Here is a 20,593-nt window from a genome sequence, read left to right as displayed (position 1 = left end):
AAGTCGGTGGTGAATCCAGGGCGCATTAAGGTATTGGTTCATATTTACTGATTTTTATCCAACCACTCCAACTTAAAGATTTGCTTTTTACCTGTTGGCTACTATCTTTTTAAAATAACTCCAGAAGAATAGTTAAAAACTAGTTAAAACCCAATATATTATTCTGTTTTATTTGTAGACAAATTCAGGAAAAAAGTCGTTTAGGGTTGTGCTAAGTATTAGACCTACTTCTATTATTGTATCTCGACTTACTAAAAGTTAATAAAACATATTATATTGAGGGAGCTGTTTTTATTTTATTATAACTTAGTCCACAACATTTGTGGCGCTACAAGCTTCTAACAGTGACAAGACGAAAACATTTCAACTCTAAATATAAATAAAAACAGTCTGGATACATAAAGGACTAAAAAACGTACAAAGCACACGAACATAAGCAAGACTTCGACCAACAACGCAATTAACAATGATAGTAAATAAAATGGTGTCTTGTGCTAACATTACATTTTCGCTTGTAGTTAAAATTTCAAGCATAAGCGACGCAACTGCAGGGTACTTTTACAGATTTGTCCGCGACGAAAGTTTTTAAGAACGCCTTGTTACGTTTTTCCAATTTAACCCAGAGACCTTATTCAGACAGGGATGTTCACTTAAGACCATTCAATAAGCGTTGTGCTGTAGAATAAAAAAATAAGAAAGCAATTGTGTAGATCAAAGGTCAGTAAACTACGGCCCTCAGCAAAAATGTGAATTCTACCGCGGACTATTTCCTCAACGAAAATAAATTGCAGTTAAAATGTAGTCAAATGTATTCTGTTAATGAAGGTTTTTTTCGTATAATTTACTGTTAGAAAGTACTTTTTTTTATTAAATATATTTTTTGATAAAAGAGTGACAAAAGGGTAGTTTAGTGATTTGATTTTCAGATGTCAAACTTTAAGCTATAATTAACAACACTTTTGATCTAATTAAATAAATACAGTCTACTTTACCCGAATACTATTCGAATAAGTTTTGTACACTTGTTAACCGGTCAAGTCAAGAATATGGAAAAGTGTTAAACCTTAACCTACGGTAATACGTATTTAGTTTCCAACCTATAATTGTCGATTATATAAATATTGTGTGCAAAACTATGACGAAATCGTCTTTTTAGGTTTAAAATAAACAAGTATAAAAATATTGTTGAAAAAACAAAATAATGCAGACTAGACAACATAACAACAAATTGGCTAATATTAGGATAAATGAACATTTTCAACCATCGGTAAGTTGCAATAAGCACATATTGCTCGACTAGATGTTTTGAACATTTGCTCCAAACTCAACACACAGTGCATTAATGACGCCATTTTAAATCTACGCGTTGATTCGGATTTACGCTTGTACTGTAAAGCTTACTAGAAGTTTTCCACTCGTATAACACGCATGAAGACCTAGTATCACTGTTCATATTAGAGTATACTCTGAATTCGCAGTAACGTTCAACATAGCAGCTCCATTATGTAAACCTCGTCTCGCAAAACATTCCGTGTTGCCATAGCAACGCAACCAAATCGGTTACCAATGTATCCATAGCAACAAAAAGGCAAAGCTCGATTAAAACGGTGCAAAGACACGTCATTCACAGCAACGAACCCGTCACCATGGACAACGCGGAAATATCGGCATGGCAACTTGACGGATCACTATAGCACCAATTTGAGCTATGGTAACGTGGTACATCACCATATCAACCAAACAAGTCACCATAGCAACGTATAGATGGTTAGCAACGCAACAAAGGTCGGCATAACACCGTAATGCGTCACCATGGCAACGTAATGCGTCACTATATCAAAGTAGCGGGTTACCATAGCAACATAATGCGTCAGCATAAAGGCCAGTTTACACTACAGCTGCACTCAGCTGCGGTGGGCGTAAAAATCGCTCCAAACGTAACGTTTTTTTTTCTATAGCTGCACGGGGTTTGAGTTTAGCAAAGCGTGAAAATCGCCCCAAAGCGTATTTTTAAGCTAGCTGCAGCTCCTGCACGGGGCTTGAGTTTAGCAAAGCGTGAAACGCTCGCCACAATAGAGTTTTAATGCAAATTACGCCCAGCGCAGCTCAGTGCAGCTGTAGTGTAAACGGGCCTTAACAACGTAGCGGGTCACCATAGCAACGTATCGGGTCAGCATAGCAACGTAACGACGTCTTGACAACGAGACCAAGATCACTATGCTAACGTAATGTATCAGCATAGCAACTTGACGCATCACCATAGCAACAGCGTGAGCCCTAACAACCCTGCGTGGATCCAGGAGTTAACGATCTCGTAAAGGAGCTTCGGTGAGAAGACGCTCCACACGAAGAGGTGGTAGCGGTGTCCTGTTGCCACGGCAACGTACATGGTGAGTTGGAGGAGCCGGATCACGATCATTGTGGAGGACACGAGTGATCCTGGGGAGCGGGAGCGGAGTCCGGTGTCATCCTCATCTACAAACCACAGGAGGGCGTGGTTTAGATGTTGGGTTGAAAGATTTTAAGGCTATTTTTTCAACTAGCGATTTATTTGTAAAGGAACATTTTAAACATTTCGCGATTAAAAACTTATCTGTTTATAAACACTATAAACAGCTTGGTAAGTTTGCAATGGCAATAGCAATGGCAATAAATTTAACATAAAATATTGTGTCATAAAACTTTGTAAGAAATTCGAGTATTTAATTCAATAAGAATTAAGTTATTAATTTTATAATAAAGATGACAACAGCAATCTAAAAAATGCATTATAAAGTAATCACAAAAATAATAAATTATTTACAAAAATAACCACTTTTATCAAGTTTAACTACCCAAACCACCTTGCACGCAAAGCTTGATCAAGTCGAACACACACAGTGTGATCCACAATATAGGCCCAATGTAGGTTGCATACGATCCAAGCGTCACAGTTAATATAGAGTTGGTTAAACCTTCACTCCCAGATAAACCAACGTAACCTGCAGAGAGATCGACCGTAGCAAAGCTGTTGGAATTACCCTGGAAATAAAACACACATTAAGAGCTACAAGGAACAACATCTAAAGAATGTAATCTATAATACCATAATATTAAGACCAACGACATAAAGACAGAATAAGATCTAAAAAAGTTACATTTGCCACAATAAACTTTTTAACAGTTTTCTCCTCAAAAATAATTAAAATGGTTCGAGCCCGGCGCCCTAACCCTTGTTACCAGTAAAAGTCAACAATTTCCACCAAGCACCTACCAAGGTAAAGTACGACATCTGTCCAAACCAACAAGCAACAGCGATCCTGACCGCAGCTTGAGATGACGTCACGCATCCACATAAGGTCAGGTCCCTTGTGAGGAGGTCGCAGTCCATGAGGTGTCTCTTCCCTTCAACTGCCACAGGCCACAAGAGTCGGAACAAACACCAGTATGAGATGAGGTTGAGGGACAACACAGCGTGGTTGTGAGGTCTGCAAGTGAGACGGATAATATATTAATGCGTGGGATTAGTAAATGTATTGGATTTGCGGGCAGACACCGTTATGTGTTCATTAACACTTTAAACACCTAAATCATTCAATTGTCATAAGCCAAACCTCAGAGTTCTTATTATCGTTAAGTTATTTTACGAATAGCTAAATAGGGTCTTAGATTAGCGCGTTCTAGCTTTCGCAATGTTTTCTTTGGTTGCATAAGACACTAAACGCCTTCAGAGAGGCTTACTCAAATCATTCAGCCTGATCAACAGTGCGAGCAAGGTCAGGCTAGAAAAACAGCTAGCTGTGGCGAGGTTCGAACTCACGACCTCGGTTATACCAGGAGACAGTGTGGTTGTGAGGTCTGCAAGTGAGACGGATAATAAATTAATGCGTGGGATTAGTAAATGTATTGGATTTGCGTGCAGACACCGTTATGTGTTCATTAACACTTTAAACGCCTAAATCATTCAATTGTGCTATTTTTGACATTTCACACATGTTTGCTTTTGTACAGAAAATGTTGATGCCTATTCATACGGCGAAATTTATAATTCTGTAAAATTATAAGAAATTATTTATGTTTTATACCTGTTTTTATAAACAGTCTCAACATCCCCTTGTTACGAAAACAATAAGCTTCATTTTAAATTTTGTTGTATGCGGGAGAGTTAATACTCCCGAAAGTGTTTCAGCATTATAGTGCAAGCAAGGTCAGGCTAGAAAAACAACCATCTTGTGGTGAGGTTCGAACTCACGACCACGGTCAAACTGGGACCGTCGCGGCGTCGCTCTACCAACTGAGCTACACAGGCTCAGAGGGATCAAATATTATTTTACTCGCCTATCAATCGTGTTATCAGCATCACTTACATCTGTAAAAAATAAATATTTAACGCAAGAATTGTTCACAAAAAGATCGCGGATTTAATATAACAACCTAACCTAAAAGAAGTTCTGAAAAGAAGTAAAGATAAACATAAAGTACTACCAGAATTAATTACTAATATTAAATAAAAACTTAGTTCAAGGATCGACCCATAATGATATTCGTTTTAATATTATCGGAGATTCTAACCTCAAGAGAAGTGCTGATAGCAGTATAGCCGCGCTTTGTAAACAATCCAGGGCCTTTTTCCGACTAGTTGGGGTGGGGGAGCAGTAGAGGGGGGTAGGGGGGCATCGGCGCGTCTTTGAGGGGGTTGAGGGGTCGCAGAAGATGGAAGAAAGACGGTGGAAGATTGATTTGGTGAGGAGAAGAGCACATATGACGTACACCAGCCTCGCCTCTGTTAGGCCGCTGATAAAGAGAAATATTGGTGTTTATATTAAAAAAAAACTAATGCACTTTGTTCTAAGAGAATTTTGGATTTACTATGCATGGATCTGTAATGTAACTTGATAGTGAACGTCAAAGCCAAAAATGTCGAGTAGATCAACATCATCTTGATAAAGACGTTTCAATACGAACTTGTATCATCTTCAGTTAATGTGACTGAGAAGTAACTCAAAGCATCACTTTTAAAAGGTAGGACGCAATTGTTATCATTCTGACTTTCTATAGTTCGAGCATGTATAACTGAAGATGATACAAGTTCGTATCGAGACTTCTTAATCAAGATTATGTTGATCGACTCAATCTTTTTTTGCTTTGAATTCATATCAAGGGAATGTTTATATAAAATAAAGCTGACAAAAAAGATAAAGACCTACTACTAAAAGGCTCAAAGAATGGAGAAATAGCACAAAACAAAGTAAATAGTTTATTCAATTTGTCTTTAAAAGGTTAAGGAAATTAAATTATTAAAAGGAATAAATCATAAAAATAAATACTCTATTGATTTCTGGAATATGGTTTAGCGGTTTAGCACTTATTTTGTAATGCTGTTTCTGTATTATACTTTTGGTTACATGAACCAAAAAGAAAGTTTGCTGCATAAGGCAACAACTCAATAGATATAAAATGCTCTTCTGATGTAAACAAAGCAGCAGATACCAGCTGACCTCATCAGGGTTAATAATTTAAACAAGAATACCTTAGTCAGCCTATAGTGTAGAGATAATGGACTAGGACCATAGAAGGACAAAGCATCGCTAGAGTCCACTAATAATAACTTTGTTTATACCAGAAAAGTTATTTATGGAACAAAATGATCAGCTCTGAGCTGACTCACATCGATTGATTGTGCGACCCAAGTCGTACGAAGAATGTCACCACGTCAGTAGCACATCGGTAGAAGTAAACTGTGGAGAGTCCAACAACACAGAGCAAGCTTCTGATGAGGTCCTTGCTGCTACAGAGGAGCTCAGTTGATAGAAACACAAGCACAAGACTGAACGACGAGGTTAGAGAAAGAAGGAGTTTGTGATCGGGAAGGTTCAGCCAGTCACCTGCATCAACGAGGGTTGGGGTTCAGTTAGATAATATGGGATCGAAAAAACTATTTCGCCTGTCACATTCATTAAGGTTGGGGATAGTTTAGAGTTGCCCGATAATATCGAAGCCAATATCCGATGCCAAGTAATAGTATCGGTACTCGTCCGATACTAGGGTGGTATCGGTGCCGATCCGATACCGAATTATATTGGATCGGATCGCGATACTTTTTATCCAAAATATCGGGTATCGGTGTAGGATTAAAATGCCAAGTATGGGACGTCACTCATGGTTGAACATAACTAACCAATGCCCGATACCAAGTATCGGCGTCCGACACTAGGGAAAAGAGTGGTATCGCTGATCAATTAGATATGAATTTCAGTCTTGTTTTTATATCAATATTGTTCTTCCTTATATGAAAGTGACTTGCGTACATTATCAAAGTGTTAGCCTAAAAACAAAATAGCCAGAGAACTGTATTAATTAATGTTATATCTGACAGAAAAAGTTTATTGATCGCTTGTATTAACCACTGTACTAAACAACAACCTAACCCACCTATATCCTGTTGATCCGCGTATTGTATCCCAGTCTGGTTCCAACACCTCAGCATCCGATGACATGCGATGAGGAGGAATCCGACCACCAGGACTTTACTGTGCTTCCTGGATGCGAGAGGATGATCCTTGAAGTGGATTCTATCCTCCTCCTCCTCCACAACATCCCTGGGATCAACTTCCCCGTTGCTAATCTGCTCCGGCTTGCTCAGATCGGATGACACTACCTGGTGGATGGGAGTATCAAGTTTGTGACTGGGATTTGTCGGGAATTTTAAAGTGCATAAAAATAAATTATATTGGTGCGGGTAAATCAATGATTTTGCCTTAATCTCTTAAAATATACATTGCTGACGTAATCAGCTGTCGCTTTAAAGTATTCCAATTCCTAAGTGTAACCTGCATTTTCTTTTAAATGACAGAATCTGTCTAAATCCGAATGGTTAAAAACAAACGATTCTGGTGGCACATTATAATTTAAACTGCAAATCACATTGTTTGGATGTCAAATAATAAATACATTTTGCCCCTAAAAGCATCCTCAGTATTTCATTTATTATGTAACATCCGAACAAACTTCTCTCTTTAGTTTAATTATTATAATCAAACAATGTCATCCCGGGACCGTCGCTCAACCAACTGAGCTACACAGGCTTAGAGGGGAGCGAGTCAAGAAACATCGCTGTAATTTATGATATAAGATGTATAATTTGCTGCTATTTCCACTTGTCACACCCACCTGCCACGCCCTCCCGCCTCTCCTGAGTCGTAGTTCTGCGCTGTGATTGGCTTGTGCGTCGTAGAGCATCGAAGCCGGCTTCACTTTGCCCGCTTTCACAGCTTCAGCTTCAGCAGCTGCCCTCGCCACCGCCACCATAAGCACGAGGCATAAAGAGGCGGTAAGGAAATACCATATTTGGTGCTCCTCCTCAACGAAACTGCTGCTGGCTAGGGTCGCCACGTGCAGCAGAGTCCCCGCTAGGAGCGCTATAACCGCCCGCGTGAAGCTCTTTGACCTTTGAACCCCGGTGACGTGGGCGCGATTACGAAGCAGCTCGTCGACCCACTGGTAAAGCACCAGACAGAAGCCCTGGGAGTTAAGAATGACAAGGTGTTTAATGTTAATATCTCGTCGTTTTTTATGGTTTATGGATGTGTTCGCGTTTTCCAAAGGGCGTTGGTTCAAATTACACAGGATCAACTATTTTTTGACATGTGCTATGTTTGTCCATTTTCTTTATTTATTAAAAGAGCGTTTTATCAAAAAGGTTGTTTTTTATTGAAAACGCTAATAAAAACTAATTATATATCTTCTTAAATACTAGAATATTGGCTGATTGAAAATTTCCTGTGTTAAAGTCGAATGTATTTCGGCTTTGCTTGTTTAGTATGATTGATGTAACAAACAAAATGACAAAAACCTTGTTTACAGACATATTACAAACATCATTACGTTATTTTAGTATATAAAAAAACATTACGAATAACATAATCTCTTTTTTCGTTAAATGTTGAAGTCAGTCAAAAAAAAAGTTTTTTTTCACCGTGTTAATTCAAAAAATCACGTTTTTTATTTAGTATGTAAAAAAATAAAATTTGAAAATCAGATGACACTCTTTAAAGACAAATTGTAGTCAACGCAGATTGATGTCAATTAAAATGCAAAAAGTAGAAGCACAAACGCAAGCAAATAAGATAATATCAAGTTTATCTGACATTTCAATTTCTTATTCTTTTTTAAACTGATGAAGCACGGTTGTGCAAAAGCATGTCTAGATTTCAATACAAATTTCGTTAACGGTGCCACCTAATTTCCAGATTTAGAATCAGACAAATACGAAAAAGAACGAAAATAAATGTTGCAGTCGCACCATATAAAGGATTGTGATTCCCACAGTCATCTCGGGGTAGTTGTACGAAGCAAGGTTTGATGTTAATGTGTCTGAAGCAGCGACTTGGCACTTCATGTAGTTATCGTGGGCTGCTGAGTGGGAGGCTGGTTCACCTGTGTTGAGGTATTTGCCGTGGAACTGAACCCCGTTCCTGGACAAGAAACAAGTAAAATAAAAAGTGGGACCGCGAATCTGAAAATTTCCGAACTTAATCCCGTTTCTGTGGATTTTATTTTAAAGCAGGTTTTTAGAGTGGGTCTATGGAGTTCTTGGGGGTCTGTGAACTAGTTTTAGGGGCTCCATAAAGGCCTAATTGAATATTAGTCTATATTTACGAAGTAATCAATTTGTGATAGAAAATAGTACAACGCCATTTCACTTTCACATTTTTGACCGAAATCAGCACATTTATGAAGTCTTTTTTTGGGTTGTTACATCAATTTATGACGTCATTTTTCAATTTAAAAATTTTTAGAAACAAGAAAAGTGAAAACTCTGAAAAAAACGTTTCTAAACTGAACCGAACTCCTAAAAAGTCAAAACGACATGTTGACATGTTAAGTTAAGTAAAACTTAATTATTTATAATGAGATAAGTGATATTATTGAGGCATTCTAAATTTGTTGATACCTATGTTACAAACTTTAATAAAATAAATCTAGAAAATTATAAATTCATAGCCGTTATTGTCACTACATCAGTTATAAAAAAGAGGTGGTATTTTTTTTCACTTTCCGAAAAAGTTTCACAGCATTTATCTTAAACTGTACTTTGTGCTGTAAATTTAAACAAGGCTTAAAAAATTATACCGACCTGTATAAATGCAGTGGGTCGGATTTAGGGTTCGAAAAGTAGTTGGTTAGCCTTCCACTGTGGGCCAAGTGCTTTAGTAGTTGGTGGCAGTTGTATTGCATGGAGTGTAGACGTGTGGAGTCATTCTGCACCTAGTGAAAGTATTCAAAATTATGTCAGGCAAAATAATTTGTTTTTTACAAACAGTTAGTTAAAATAATATCAAGAAATACATCTAAACCAGTGGTTCTTAAGTTTTTCTTCTTGTAGATTCCTCATGAATAATAAAAATTGTATTAATCCTTTTTCAAGAACTGATTTGTAAAAGGCCTTCTATTGGCCAACTACTACATTTTATCCTCTTCCATTCTTTTATTACCTTCAGCATCCCAGGAATAACTTTTCCCATGGATGAAAGTGGGATTGGGACTCCAGTCAACAAAGAAAGTGTCGGGGCAAGATCTATTTGATCAACTTTTTGTGGGTTATCCCTGCAAAATTTATCATATTACATCGGTCATCCACTGCAAAGAATAATGACATGTATATTAATAGCAATACAGCAGGGGTTCCCAACCATTTTTGTACGATCTCGTACCACCTGGAGGCTCTGTAGTGTCACGTGTACCACTTCTTGCATAACAACTAATTTGATCGAATCATATTTTTATCTATTTTGAGCTTACAACTCGCATTATTCAACAATATAAAAACAGTACATTAAATCTATCAAGAGCAACAATTTGACATAATTAACGCCCACTGTCCCACAGCGTTGTACGACTTTACATAGCAACTGTGCTCCGTGCTGACAATTGACATGGCCTGTATTTTGAAGATCACATTGTTTCGAAACTACAGGAATAGTTACGCAACAATAAGAATGGGCTTGAGGAAAATTTTTTTTATGTAAATAAAACCAGAAAACAAAATATAAAGTTGTGAATCCAGGGTTTTGTGAAAAAAACGGAAGCTACCTCCGTACCACCTGAAAAACCTTGGCGTACCACACTAGTTGGGAACCCCTGCAATACAGGAACCAATTTAGGACAATATGAGTCTCATAATTATAGTTTCAATGTAAGCGATTCATTCAGCATTAAAAACTAGCTGAAATTTAAACTTCTAGTCAAGACTACCCCACATTATTGCAACTAACATTTAGGCAAAATTGATCAAATTAAAACAATTAAAGCTCATGTTTAAAGAATATAAGCTAAAATTTGCTTTATCGAAAGAAAGCTTAGTTACATTTTAGGTGACATAGTCTACTATTTTTGGAAATTGACTATTTCAAGGCAGAAAATGTTAAATGTTAGATCACTACTTGCTAAAATGCCTAAATTAAATTTTTATTGAATCTTAGTAACCCTAGTATCACACAAGAACCAACACTATCACTTGGCATCTGGTAACTCTTTGCACATGATATATTGTTAGGCACTAATATGCAAGTATATATTGAATAATGTTGAAAGGTGTTCACTTGTTTTTAATCATGTCAGGGCCAAGGAATAGCAGCGGGGTGTCGACTTCGGGCTCGGTCGTACCTCCGTGACTTCCGCGAGCGCTCATACCATGGTCGCTTGTTAACACAACAAGAGAGTCTTTCTACATACAAATAAAATATTCAACTTGAATTATTTTAATAATATTTTTATTTAAATAATTTTTTTGTTATCAGGTAAAAAAATTAAGACAAAATATGGATAATCCTATAGCAGACTTATAAAATGGTTACTTGTTACCACTACAAGAGAGTTTTTCTACACACAAAAAACATTGACAGATAAAATTATTGCACTTCACATAACTGACTTGAATTAATATCCATTTTTTTGTTTAACAGATAAAAATTAAGTCAAATATGGATAATCGTATAGCTGGCTTATACCATGGTCACTTGTTACCACAACCAGAGAGTGTTTCTACATACAAATAACAATAACAAATATATCAACATTATACCTTTGGTATGAACCAAGTTATTACTTAACATGCCTATAGTCAACATCTATTCCATCAGTGCACTTCAGAACTGACTTGAATTAATATATATATATATATATATATCCATTTTTTGTTTAACAGATAAAAAATTGAGACAAATATGGAAACTTCTATACCAGACTCACACAATGGTGGCTTGTATTCTACAACAAGAGAGTCCTATAATATATATATATATGTACCAATATAGATTTAGTTCAAAAATTATTGCACTTCTCACAATTGACTTAAATTCAACGCAATCAACAGCCCAGTAAATAATCGAAGTTGGCAATACAAAAACTATTAAACGCACCGACATAGATGAACCTCAGGCTAAATTATAATATTCAGTGAAAAACAATTAGGTAGGACTGCAAATTACAAAGAGTGCTGAATATTAACACAACTGGTAACTGAAAACTTTGTTTCAACATCAACCTGTTGTACAAAGTTTTTAACAATTTTAAAAGATTTTTAATCTGTACCTGTAGTAATGAATTGTGCGCAATCATTGCATCTCCATATAGTTAACATGGTTTTGCGCAAACTGCATATTTTTTTATGCCCACATTACACCTGCAAAATCCATGGGAAAGAAAAAGGCAGGGAAAAAATGAGCAACATTCAAAAAACGTGAAAACTTAGAATAAGGACCTCTTAAAAAAAGTTTTGTTTGTGGCCCCTACACATAGAGGTAACTTAAAAATAAATTAGGTCTTTACAATAATTACTTTAACTACTAGTAGTAATCTAGTTTTACACAGCTGATATTTTTTGCTTAAAAATACTAAACGAGTGAGTATTTATGGTGTGAAATATTGCTCCTTTAAGTAACACAAAAAAATAAAAAATAAAATAAAAAAATTTACTACAATGTCAAACATATAAAAATCATCCAGAATTCACATAAACATACTTTCCTTTAAATTCACCACCAATAATTTAATGGTAACTAACAAAATTGTGACATTGCTATTGTTGATTAATTTATGTACTACATACTACTTTATTTTAATCAGCACCTGATTTTTTAAAGATTCATAAATGGATTTTATCGAGGAATCCATCTCTCTGAGCTTTGGTGCCACTAGTGGTGAATTAGGACCAGCAATATGTCCAATATGATCCAAACCAAGATAATGCAGAATCATAACGTTCCAGTCCGTTTTTATGCGAAGCTCATCGTCCAAATGTCTTGTGACGTTGTTGTCCACCTAAAAAATGGCAACTTTAAAAATTTTTAGCTTTTACCATGAAAAAATATTAGGGAAATTCAATGTGTAACTGTTTTAACAAAGCTAAAATACTAGTTTTGCCATAGAATAAAAGGACATTTTTGTTCGTAAAAAAAAACCTTGAAATTATTTTATAAAATTTGCAATGCTGTAGAAATTTTATGGATTTTTATTGTGCAACTGATTATGACTAAAGTGTAACTGTATAGAATTAAAAAATGTTAATTTTTTACTCAAAAATCAGCACATTTTAAATAGTTTTACGTACCCTCGAAAAAAAAAAGTTTTAAATGGTTTCTACATTTTTAAGCAAAAGGATAATTAACTGTTCAAACACAAACCTCTGTATAATCTGTCACAAAAAATGAATTTGTCCCATCGGCACGAAAAAATGCCTTCGGAAACAATCTCATCCAAGTATCATCGCCATAAAAAACAATCTTCTTCCCGGTATTTACAAGGCCTTGAATTAAATTGTCGTCTTTTAATTCCTGGGACTGGTCCATGTTAAGAATAACATCGATGTAACCGGGAATACTACCGGTCATCATGGCCTAAAAAAGCGATGTTTTACATTTTAGAAATATTTAAAAGTGATAAAAACTAAATATATGACCAGGTTATTACCCTGTAGCTGGTACTAAGACTGATCCCTCTAATTAAAACTGGTTGACTAGTACCTATGAATAGTTCATAACTAGAGATAGACAAGTATGTCAGTTTACTGATAATTATGTTATTTTGATTGTTCAATGAATTTAAATTTAGACATTTCAGCTATAAAAAACAATCCTTATCAGTCCAAATTTAAGTGACATTGGTTGATCTCTATACATAACCATTACAATATATTAGCTATATATACATCTTATAAACAAAACGATAGCTTCATTTTGGAGCACAATGGTTAGAGGTTGTAGTTGGATGAAGAATGAATATCAAAGCCCATACAGAAGTAAGTAGCATTTTGAACGTTTCAAATAACTCTTTATACATTTTCAACTTCTAGTTATTTAAAATATAAATGATACCTACTTCTGTATGGGCTTTAAAATTCTTACTACGATAGCTTCATTGTTAAGTAAGATATTCGATTTACTGCTCCATACTTACATACCTACATATTAGGAAATACTCAGTACTAAGTAATAATACAAATAATAGGTTCACCTTTAGTCTTGGCATAGTTACAGTCGGTGCTTTTGCTTTGGCCGTGTAAACCTTGCCATGGTTTTGCTTAAGAACGGAATGTAAGAAAGGCATATCCTTGGCATGTCTGGGATCTTGAATGAAATCAATTCTCATCGCATCAACAACAACCAAGACCAACTTCTTGAAAGGTGCCGGAAGGATGACATTACTTTTGTCTGCAAATTAATCATACACACATTTTTAAGGTAGTTTGCTAAAACATTGGGTTTTGTTAATCAATAAAACACCAAGTATCGCATATCAAAATTTTAAAATTCATGAAACTTAAAATAATATTTTGACAATTTATTTAGCTCACCCAAAAGATTTGCTTCAGATTTCTTATTAAAGTCTTCTTTAATTAGCTTAATAATTGTGTCTTGGTTGAAAGGAGCAGGTGGAACATCTGCATGTGATGATGTTCCACGTCTTGGAGCTTTGATCGGAAAAAATCCCTTTAAAATAAAATCCAGGTTGCAATTTTACATGAATATAAGTGTTGTTAAATAAAACTTGAAAATTTCGTTCAATGAATTGTTGTTATTTTAAGTATACAGAAGCCAGATTGGAAACTTTGAATATTGCATGCTGGGGAGCCAGTGTATGACCTGTCTGCAATCTGTACAGGTGCTATCTAATAAAGTTTGGAAAGCAATTTGTGTGCACACCCGAATTAGTTACTTGCACACAAGTTCCACAAAAAGGTCAAATTGTGCTAAATTCCCGAACCCAAAACCTTGATTACACAGATCGAAAAATTTGGCGCTGCACACCCGAGATCTCGGCGTTAAGAGCTATGGAATGCAGATTGGATAAGTGGGGACCGGTCTGCATTTCGTGGCACGTTTTGCCAAGATCTTGGATGTGCAGCATTAAATTTTCCTGTATGCAAGTGAGTAGTCATGTTTTATGCACACCGGAATTTTGGAATAATAGCACAATTCAACATTTTTCTGATATAGAGGTTGCTAATTCAGGTGTGCACACATAAATTGCTTTAAAAGAATTCCGATTTTGCTACTGTCACACAATGCAGACTGGATGGGGATATGTTTAGGCAGCTTATAAGTTACTATTAAAATTGGCAAGGTTGTAAATAAACTATATAAGTAGGACCAAAATGTAAAATTTTGTTTATTTTCTCAACATGTTTTCGCAACTTACAGATTTTAAAGCTATTGTCCACAAAATGTTTGTATAAAACTAACTAACCCTAATTTATTGTTATGATTGAATGCTGTGTCCAGTTTTTACCATTCTAGGTGAGTATGTTAATATCTTTGATAAACTTAAGGCCTGTGAAGTATAACAAGAATAATTCAACAAACAACAAAAGTTGAACATAATTTACTGGTTTACCTTTGCGAAGATAAGCAGTCCTAACAAGCAAATGCAGTAGGCGATAAATATTTGGATTTTTGATCTTGGCTTGTTTCTCCGGCTTGTCTTGCTCATCGCAACTTTAAGTTATTTTAAAATTAAGATTTGGAGAGCCGCTGTTCCATAAATAAAAATACTTAAAAATCACATACCAATAAACCTGTCTGGAAATATATCTCAACAAGACCTTGTTGGTGCACCGCTAATAAAATTGGGGTGACACACCAAAGGTCAAAAGTGCACCCCCCCTGTTGTAAGAACATATATGAAATTGATTTTTCTCTATGTTTGTTGAAAAAACTCACAGGTGCACCTGCCATACTTTGCCTAGTGGCCAATAAATTTTAAGACTGATAATTTTGTAAGACTGTAGCATGAATTGTGTCATTTAAAACTAAGTTTGGTGCTGGCCCAGAATCCTACCACAATGAACATTATTTGGGTTAGGGTGTTGGTTAGTGTTTGGGTAGGTTAAGCAATATTATTAAATAATAAATATAATGATACTTGACCTGATTTGATTGGACGAGAAGACAATGGCATTTTCTCATTCCAATCGCTAACCTAATCCAAATATTAAAAATCTGTGCGCAGATTTAATAATTGTTTGAACGCTGTGGTAGATTTCTTAACCAGCGACCTAAGTTTTTCTAATATGTCCCAACAAAAAAGTAATAGCACAAGAACTGTAAAAATTGACTAGAAAATGCAACAAAGATTATTTTACCAAATGTAATATCATCGGTTTCTTATGAGCAATATGCCTCCCATAACCAAACGTTTATCTGGAAAAAAGCCAGGTTTATGCTTTTAGTGATGTGTTTAAGAAATATATATCTATTTTACTTGACTGGAATACTAAGCTGCCTTGTGTATTAACAACATTTTATTTTCAAAATTCGCAGATCATAAAAACGTCAAATTGGGGGCTTTCCCTCAATTTTTTTTAATTGTCTGTGCATTTTTTTGTAGAGAAAATTTATTAAATACATGCGCCGTGGTATGAAAATCTACAATATTCTGTTATAGATCAAAATATTTTCCCAGTTTGTTTCATTTATTTTTCTGCCCCTGGCTAAAGCATCGCAATCTTTATAGAGAAATCCGATCCAAAGGATAAACAGTTTAATTTTTCGAATTTTGAAACCAAAAATATACACACAAAAACGACATCATCTGTCTTGATAAAAACATTGTCCAGAAACTGCTCTTTTAAATTAACAGCTCTTAAAGTACATCTTTTTATTTAATTAAACACGAAAATAAACATGAAACTTTTAATTGCAATTGATTAATCAGCATGTAGTACAACAAAAATATTGAACAACCTTGATAGTAGACAAAGCTGGTATAATTAGGCAGGATAGAGCGAATGCAACAACATTTCTAAATTCTTTGAACTTTGATAATTTATACTCAATTTAATCAGTCATCCTTATGACGAAAAATATAGTTTACGAAAGAGGGTGATATAACATGTAAAAAAACTAGAAAAAGCATCAAAATTATAAATAAAACAACAAGGTATTGTTAAACACTGAAAGGAGCGTTCGTTTGATCAAACATGGTTTCCGCATTTGCATTAGTTTGTCTTAACTTTTTCATTAAAGATGCGGCCATGCCCTTTTTCTTGAGCATTATCAGTGGAGATTCCTTTATAATAGGATCGTTCAGTCTCTCAACCTGCATTAAAAAAAAATATTAAAAGTATAGTAAGGTACTCATATATGTTGCTCAGTGTTGTTATGACTTAAGTCAATGATTTTACAAGTGCACTTGTGTTAATTGTTTAACTGAACTTGACTTCAGTCATTTTCACTTGACTTATATTAAAGTGCCTAATTGAAAGCTTTTTAGTAAAATTGGATTACTTCTAAAGGCGAATTTTAAAATGTGATAAATGTTAACTTAATATTTGTTTGTTTTTCATGTTTGCTTTGAAATGTGGGTTAGAATAGAACCTGTTTGCGGTTTTTAGAAGTTTAATATTATTTTTGATGCCACTGCCAATGCAGTGACTTGAAATTGACTTGCGTGTCTAACAACTTGGACTGGGACTTGACTTTGTTAGTTATTTGACTTGACTGTGAATGACTGGACTATAAATTGTCTATAACGGAGTGTTGCTCTTCCAGCAGTATATATAATAGATCGACGTTTCGACGTCCTATACAGAACGTCTTCATCAGGATACTTACGTAAACAGAATTCTGATTTGCACGATACGTCAGTATCCTGATGAAGACGTTCTGTATAGCACGTCAAAACGTTGATCTATTATATATTCTGCTGGTAGAGCAACACTCTGTTATATATTATGCCTGGCAGCAATAGCTTACTTTATAAATTGCATCTTCGCAAATATCCTGACTGGGACCTAATAAATTGTTCACAACATTGATGTTGTTTACAAACCTTGCTAACAACATGTTTCCATATTTGTCCATCTTCATTGACATGAAATGTTGATATGTAGTCGAAGCATCTGAATTGACGAAATATTTTATATTTAAAAACAACATTGCTAAGTTAGCAACAACTTAAAATCAGTTTGGAACTGCATTCCAAATGCAGTAATTTTAGACTTCAATTGTTTTCAACAATTAACAACAAATTTTGAAACAGTTTATGAAAACACAGGATAAACAATAAGCAAAAGTAAAATAAATCACAATTTATATTTTTGATTTCAAAGATCCATAAAAAGATAAATTTTATTAACATATACTAGAAAAGTGTTTCCCAACTTTTTCGACTCTCAAGAACCTACAGAAAATATAAGCTTAATGCGAAAAACCTTGAGTACACTATGCTAGATCTGTAATGTAGCTTGATAATAAATTGCAAAGCCAAAAAGGTGGAGTAAATCGACATCATCTTGATTAGGACTTTTCAATATGGATTTGCATCATCTATAGTTAATGCAACTGGGAAGCAAATCAAAACATCACTTACAAAAGGTGGAGGCTTTGCGATTCATTAAAAAGTTAAACATTCTTAAATATTTCACAGCAAGCATTAGAAACAGCACCCAGGTTACTGGAAAGTTGACAAACATAATGATATGAACCTGCAATTGGTCGGCATTTTCATGACGAGAGCGCTTATCACGTTGAGTGGAGACCAACCGACGATTCTCCAACGAGCGTCAATCGTGCTGTTCCCCTCGTTATCTTTTATACTTAGCAACTCTATAGTGGCTTGACTGAGATACCAGGAGCAGAGTTTGCGGAAAATTGAGGCATAGGTTTTGTATTGACGGATGCCCCTGGGAAATAAAGAATTCATCATAAACTGCAAACTGAATTACTGAACTTAATTTTTATGTAAGTGGAAAAAACAAGTGTGAATTTGATTAATAAAAGCCATCTTTTCGTTTAGCTCAGAACCAATCTTAACATATTTACTTGTTTAATCCTTTTTTGTTTTGTGTATGTTTTATCGTTTTTAATTTTACTTGTTGTTTCACACTGATAATGGCATGAGGTATCGCCGAAACGTTTGTAATCAACGAAATGGTATTTTATTAAATATATTGGTTTTACAATTCTTATTGCAATTTAATATATTTTTCCAGTTAATCCACTATTTGAAGGTTTACAAACAGGCACTGAAAGGTATTTCGAAGTGCTGCAAAAAAGTGTTTTGTTAGCTTCAGTTAATTGTAAGATACTTTATTTGAACCAAATTTAAAGTTAACTAGCTAAAATAACTTACCTTCTTTCAAAGCAGCTATTTTTTAGTTCAACACGTAAATGTACATGGTTTGTGTAGACACTAAAATCATGCCAAGGGGTGGTTTTGGTAAAAAACAATGGAATCTGGAACATAAAGGTGAAGCGATAGTTATAAATTGCCATAGATGTGCCTTTTCTTCCACGGCGAGGGTCGGTTATTTTCAAACAAAACCAAAAATTTACAAACTCAGATTAAAGTTAGCGAGCTATTACACGTCAGAAAGTATTAACTTCACTTAATTTATACTCCAGGAACAATTTGCGATATAAAGTAAAAAAAATACACCTTGCATCATGTTAAACATGGAAAATATCCTGAAAAAGATTTTATTAAAAACTAATAGGTCACTATTTTTATCATGAAATGCAGAGAACAAAAAAAATAACTTTACCTCGCATTTTAACTTTTCACAAAGAAGTTTTCTTTTTTCATTTGGGTCGTCAGCTGGTTCCTTATCTAAAAATTCAAAGATAAAGAAAATAAACAAAATTTAGTATAAAAAAATAGAAAATTGCTAGAGGATTGATTTTTACCAAACAAGACTCCAATTTGGTAAAAAGTTTTGCATTCTTGTTAAATATAAATCTCACACACAATTATTTTAATACTTACTTGAAGTCTTAGAATTTGTTGCAGAAAGGTCTTTAGTGAGAATTGAATTGTCTTCAATGCCAGACGAAAACAAAACAAACTTTTTCGAGTATTCAGGGCTTTGAAAGGTAGGGGAAGCACCTAACTGCCAAAGCAGCCAATCACATTCATTGTCTCGACTTGAGTTTTGCGAAATAGCATTTAGTCCAGGCAAGTTATGATTAAGTAGTGCGAAAGGTGAAATTTCTTGTGTAAGATTATTTCTTGCCAGCTTTCCTCGGCGACTAATTTGAGACGTAACCGGTTTAATTGGGAAATCATCTTTCTGGTTTCCCAATGTGCTTTGTATTTTGAAATACATATCAGCAGACATTGCCTTCCAAGCTACGTTCTTGCATGTACATCCAAGCTGCTTCTGGTAAAGTCCTTGCATAGTGGCGCTCTGTCTACTTGATATGTGTGAGTAGGAATGCATGTGCAAATAGTTGAGAGGCAGAGCAGTAAAAACTTGCTGCACACATTTGTAGCTGAACGCCATTATTTTACTAAATTGTTTTACTAGGCCCAGTAAAAAAATTCACATCCTGCTGAAAATTTACAAATACAATTATGTTTGTTAATAATTAATGTCTACTAAGCCAAAATTAGTTCAATGACCACAGTAATTGACTATATGTTTTTAGACGTGTTTGATAACAGTTGTTTTCATTTAGGTTATTAAAACCCAAAAATACAATAAAAACCGGGGCTCAATCGATGGTAAGTAGAAAGTAGTGCAAAAAATGTCTACAAATACCGCATACCGGAATGCACATTATTTAGGTTAGGGGGAGTCGGTTAGCGTTTGGGTTTGGTTAAGTATGCTTGACCCACCCAAACGCCAATCGACAGCCTTACCAAAATAATGTGCAATGCGACATGCTGTATTTGTATACCGCATGTTTTTTGCTTTACTTTCTACATACCACATCGATAGAACGCCTAAGAACCCAATGTTCAAGTAATACAATAAACTTAGATTGACAGGACAGAACCCGAGTTCGAAAACAATTTGGTTCCCAAACTTTTTGACTTTCAGGAATCTACAGAAAATATAGACAAAATGTGCCCCCATACTAAATTATTACTAGGTGGTTTACTGTAATGTTACAATAAACTTAACTAAAGGGAAACGACACACATCAACTTTGCATAACGTGGGACCACATTCTTGATTTGTTAAACCCCAAGTTAACCACAAAATTGTACCAATAAGTTAACCAAACATTTTTAAATTACGAATCCAAGTAATTTAAACTAGATATTCGGTTTGAGTGTAATAATCAAATACTTTTCATGTTGTTGTTTTATTACCAAGGTTTTGCACATTGAG

The 20,593-nt window shown here is 34.9% G+C and overlaps 2 protein-coding genes across 2 annotated transcripts; both read right to left on the bottom strand.

The window, feature by feature from the left end:
• Positions 1 to 330: 330 nt before the first annotated feature.
• On the bottom strand, positions 331 to 15,010 carry LOC146131783 (GPI ethanolamine phosphate transferase 2, catalytic subunit-like). Its single transcript, XM_083396793.1, has 16 exons — positions 14,872 to 15,010; positions 13,832 to 13,967; positions 13,492 to 13,688; positions 12,663 to 12,875; positions 12,109 to 12,300; positions 10,581 to 10,705; positions 9,474 to 9,585; positions 9,116 to 9,246; positions 8,282 to 8,453; positions 7,150 to 7,500; positions 6,412 to 6,637; positions 5,648 to 5,864; positions 4,552 to 4,773; positions 3,254 to 3,467; positions 2,844 to 3,021; positions 331 to 2,475 (listed from the first exon to the last, which is right to left on the bottom strand). Exons 1-16 carry the CDS (start codon positions 14,965 to 14,967, stop codon positions 2,255 to 2,257), a joined length of 3,003 nt encoding a protein of 1,000 aa, XP_083252919.1. The 5' UTR covers positions 14,968 to 15,010; the 3' UTR covers positions 331 to 2,254.
• A 990-nt stretch (positions 15,011 to 16,000) lies between these two features.
• LOC146131782 (uncharacterized) lies at positions 16,001 to 19,802 on the bottom strand. Its single transcript, XM_083397448.1, has 6 exons — positions 19,243 to 19,802; positions 19,022 to 19,086; positions 18,610 to 18,713; positions 17,963 to 18,160; positions 17,308 to 17,377; positions 16,001 to 16,575 (listed from the first exon to the last, which is right to left on the bottom strand). The coding sequence occupies exons 1-6, from the start codon at positions 19,757 to 19,759 to the stop codon at positions 16,423 to 16,425; spliced, it is 1,107 nt and encodes a 368-aa protein (XP_083253574.1). The 5' UTR covers positions 19,760 to 19,802; the 3' UTR covers positions 16,001 to 16,422.
• Positions 19,803 to 20,593: the final 791 nt, after the last annotated feature.

This window comes from Ascidiella aspersa, chromosome 9 (assembly GCF_963924565.1).
Source record: "Ascidiella aspersa chromosome 9, kaAscAspe10.2, whole genome shotgun sequence".
Lineage (NCBI taxonomy): Eukaryota > Metazoa > Chordata > Ascidiacea > Phlebobranchia > Ascidiidae > Ascidiella > Ascidiella aspersa.
Note: the sequence above shows the minus strand (reverse complement) of the source record. Positions and strands in the feature narration are given on the sequence as shown.

Excerpts from the sequence above, each read along its gene's own strand:
- LOC146131782 (XM_083397448.1), bottom strand. The coding sequence starts at position 19,759 with ATGGCGTTCAGCTACAAATGTGTGCAGCAAGTTTTTACTGCTCTGCCT. Across the intron at positions 18,714-19,021 it reads GTGAAAAGTTAAAATGCGAG|ATTCCATTGTTTTTTACCAA; the intron begins GTAAAGTTATTT and ends TTTATGTTCCAG. Across the intron at positions 18,161-18,609 it reads AATAGCTGCTTTGAAAGAAG|GGGCATCCGTCAATACAAAA; the intron begins GTAAGTTATTTT and ends TTTATTTCCCAG.
- LOC146131783 (XM_083396793.1), bottom strand. The coding sequence starts at position 14,967 with ATGAGCAAGACAAGCCGGAGAAACAAGCCAAGATCAAAAATCCAAATA. Across the intron at positions 13,689-13,831 it reads ATCTGAAGCAAATCTTTTGG|ACAAAAGTAATGTCATCCTT; the intron begins GTGAGCTAAATA and ends ATTAATTTGCAG. Across the intron at positions 6,638-7,149 it reads GAGGCGGGAGGGCGTGGCAG|GTAGTGTCATCCGATCTGAG; the intron begins GTGGGTGTGACA and ends CCCATCCACCAG.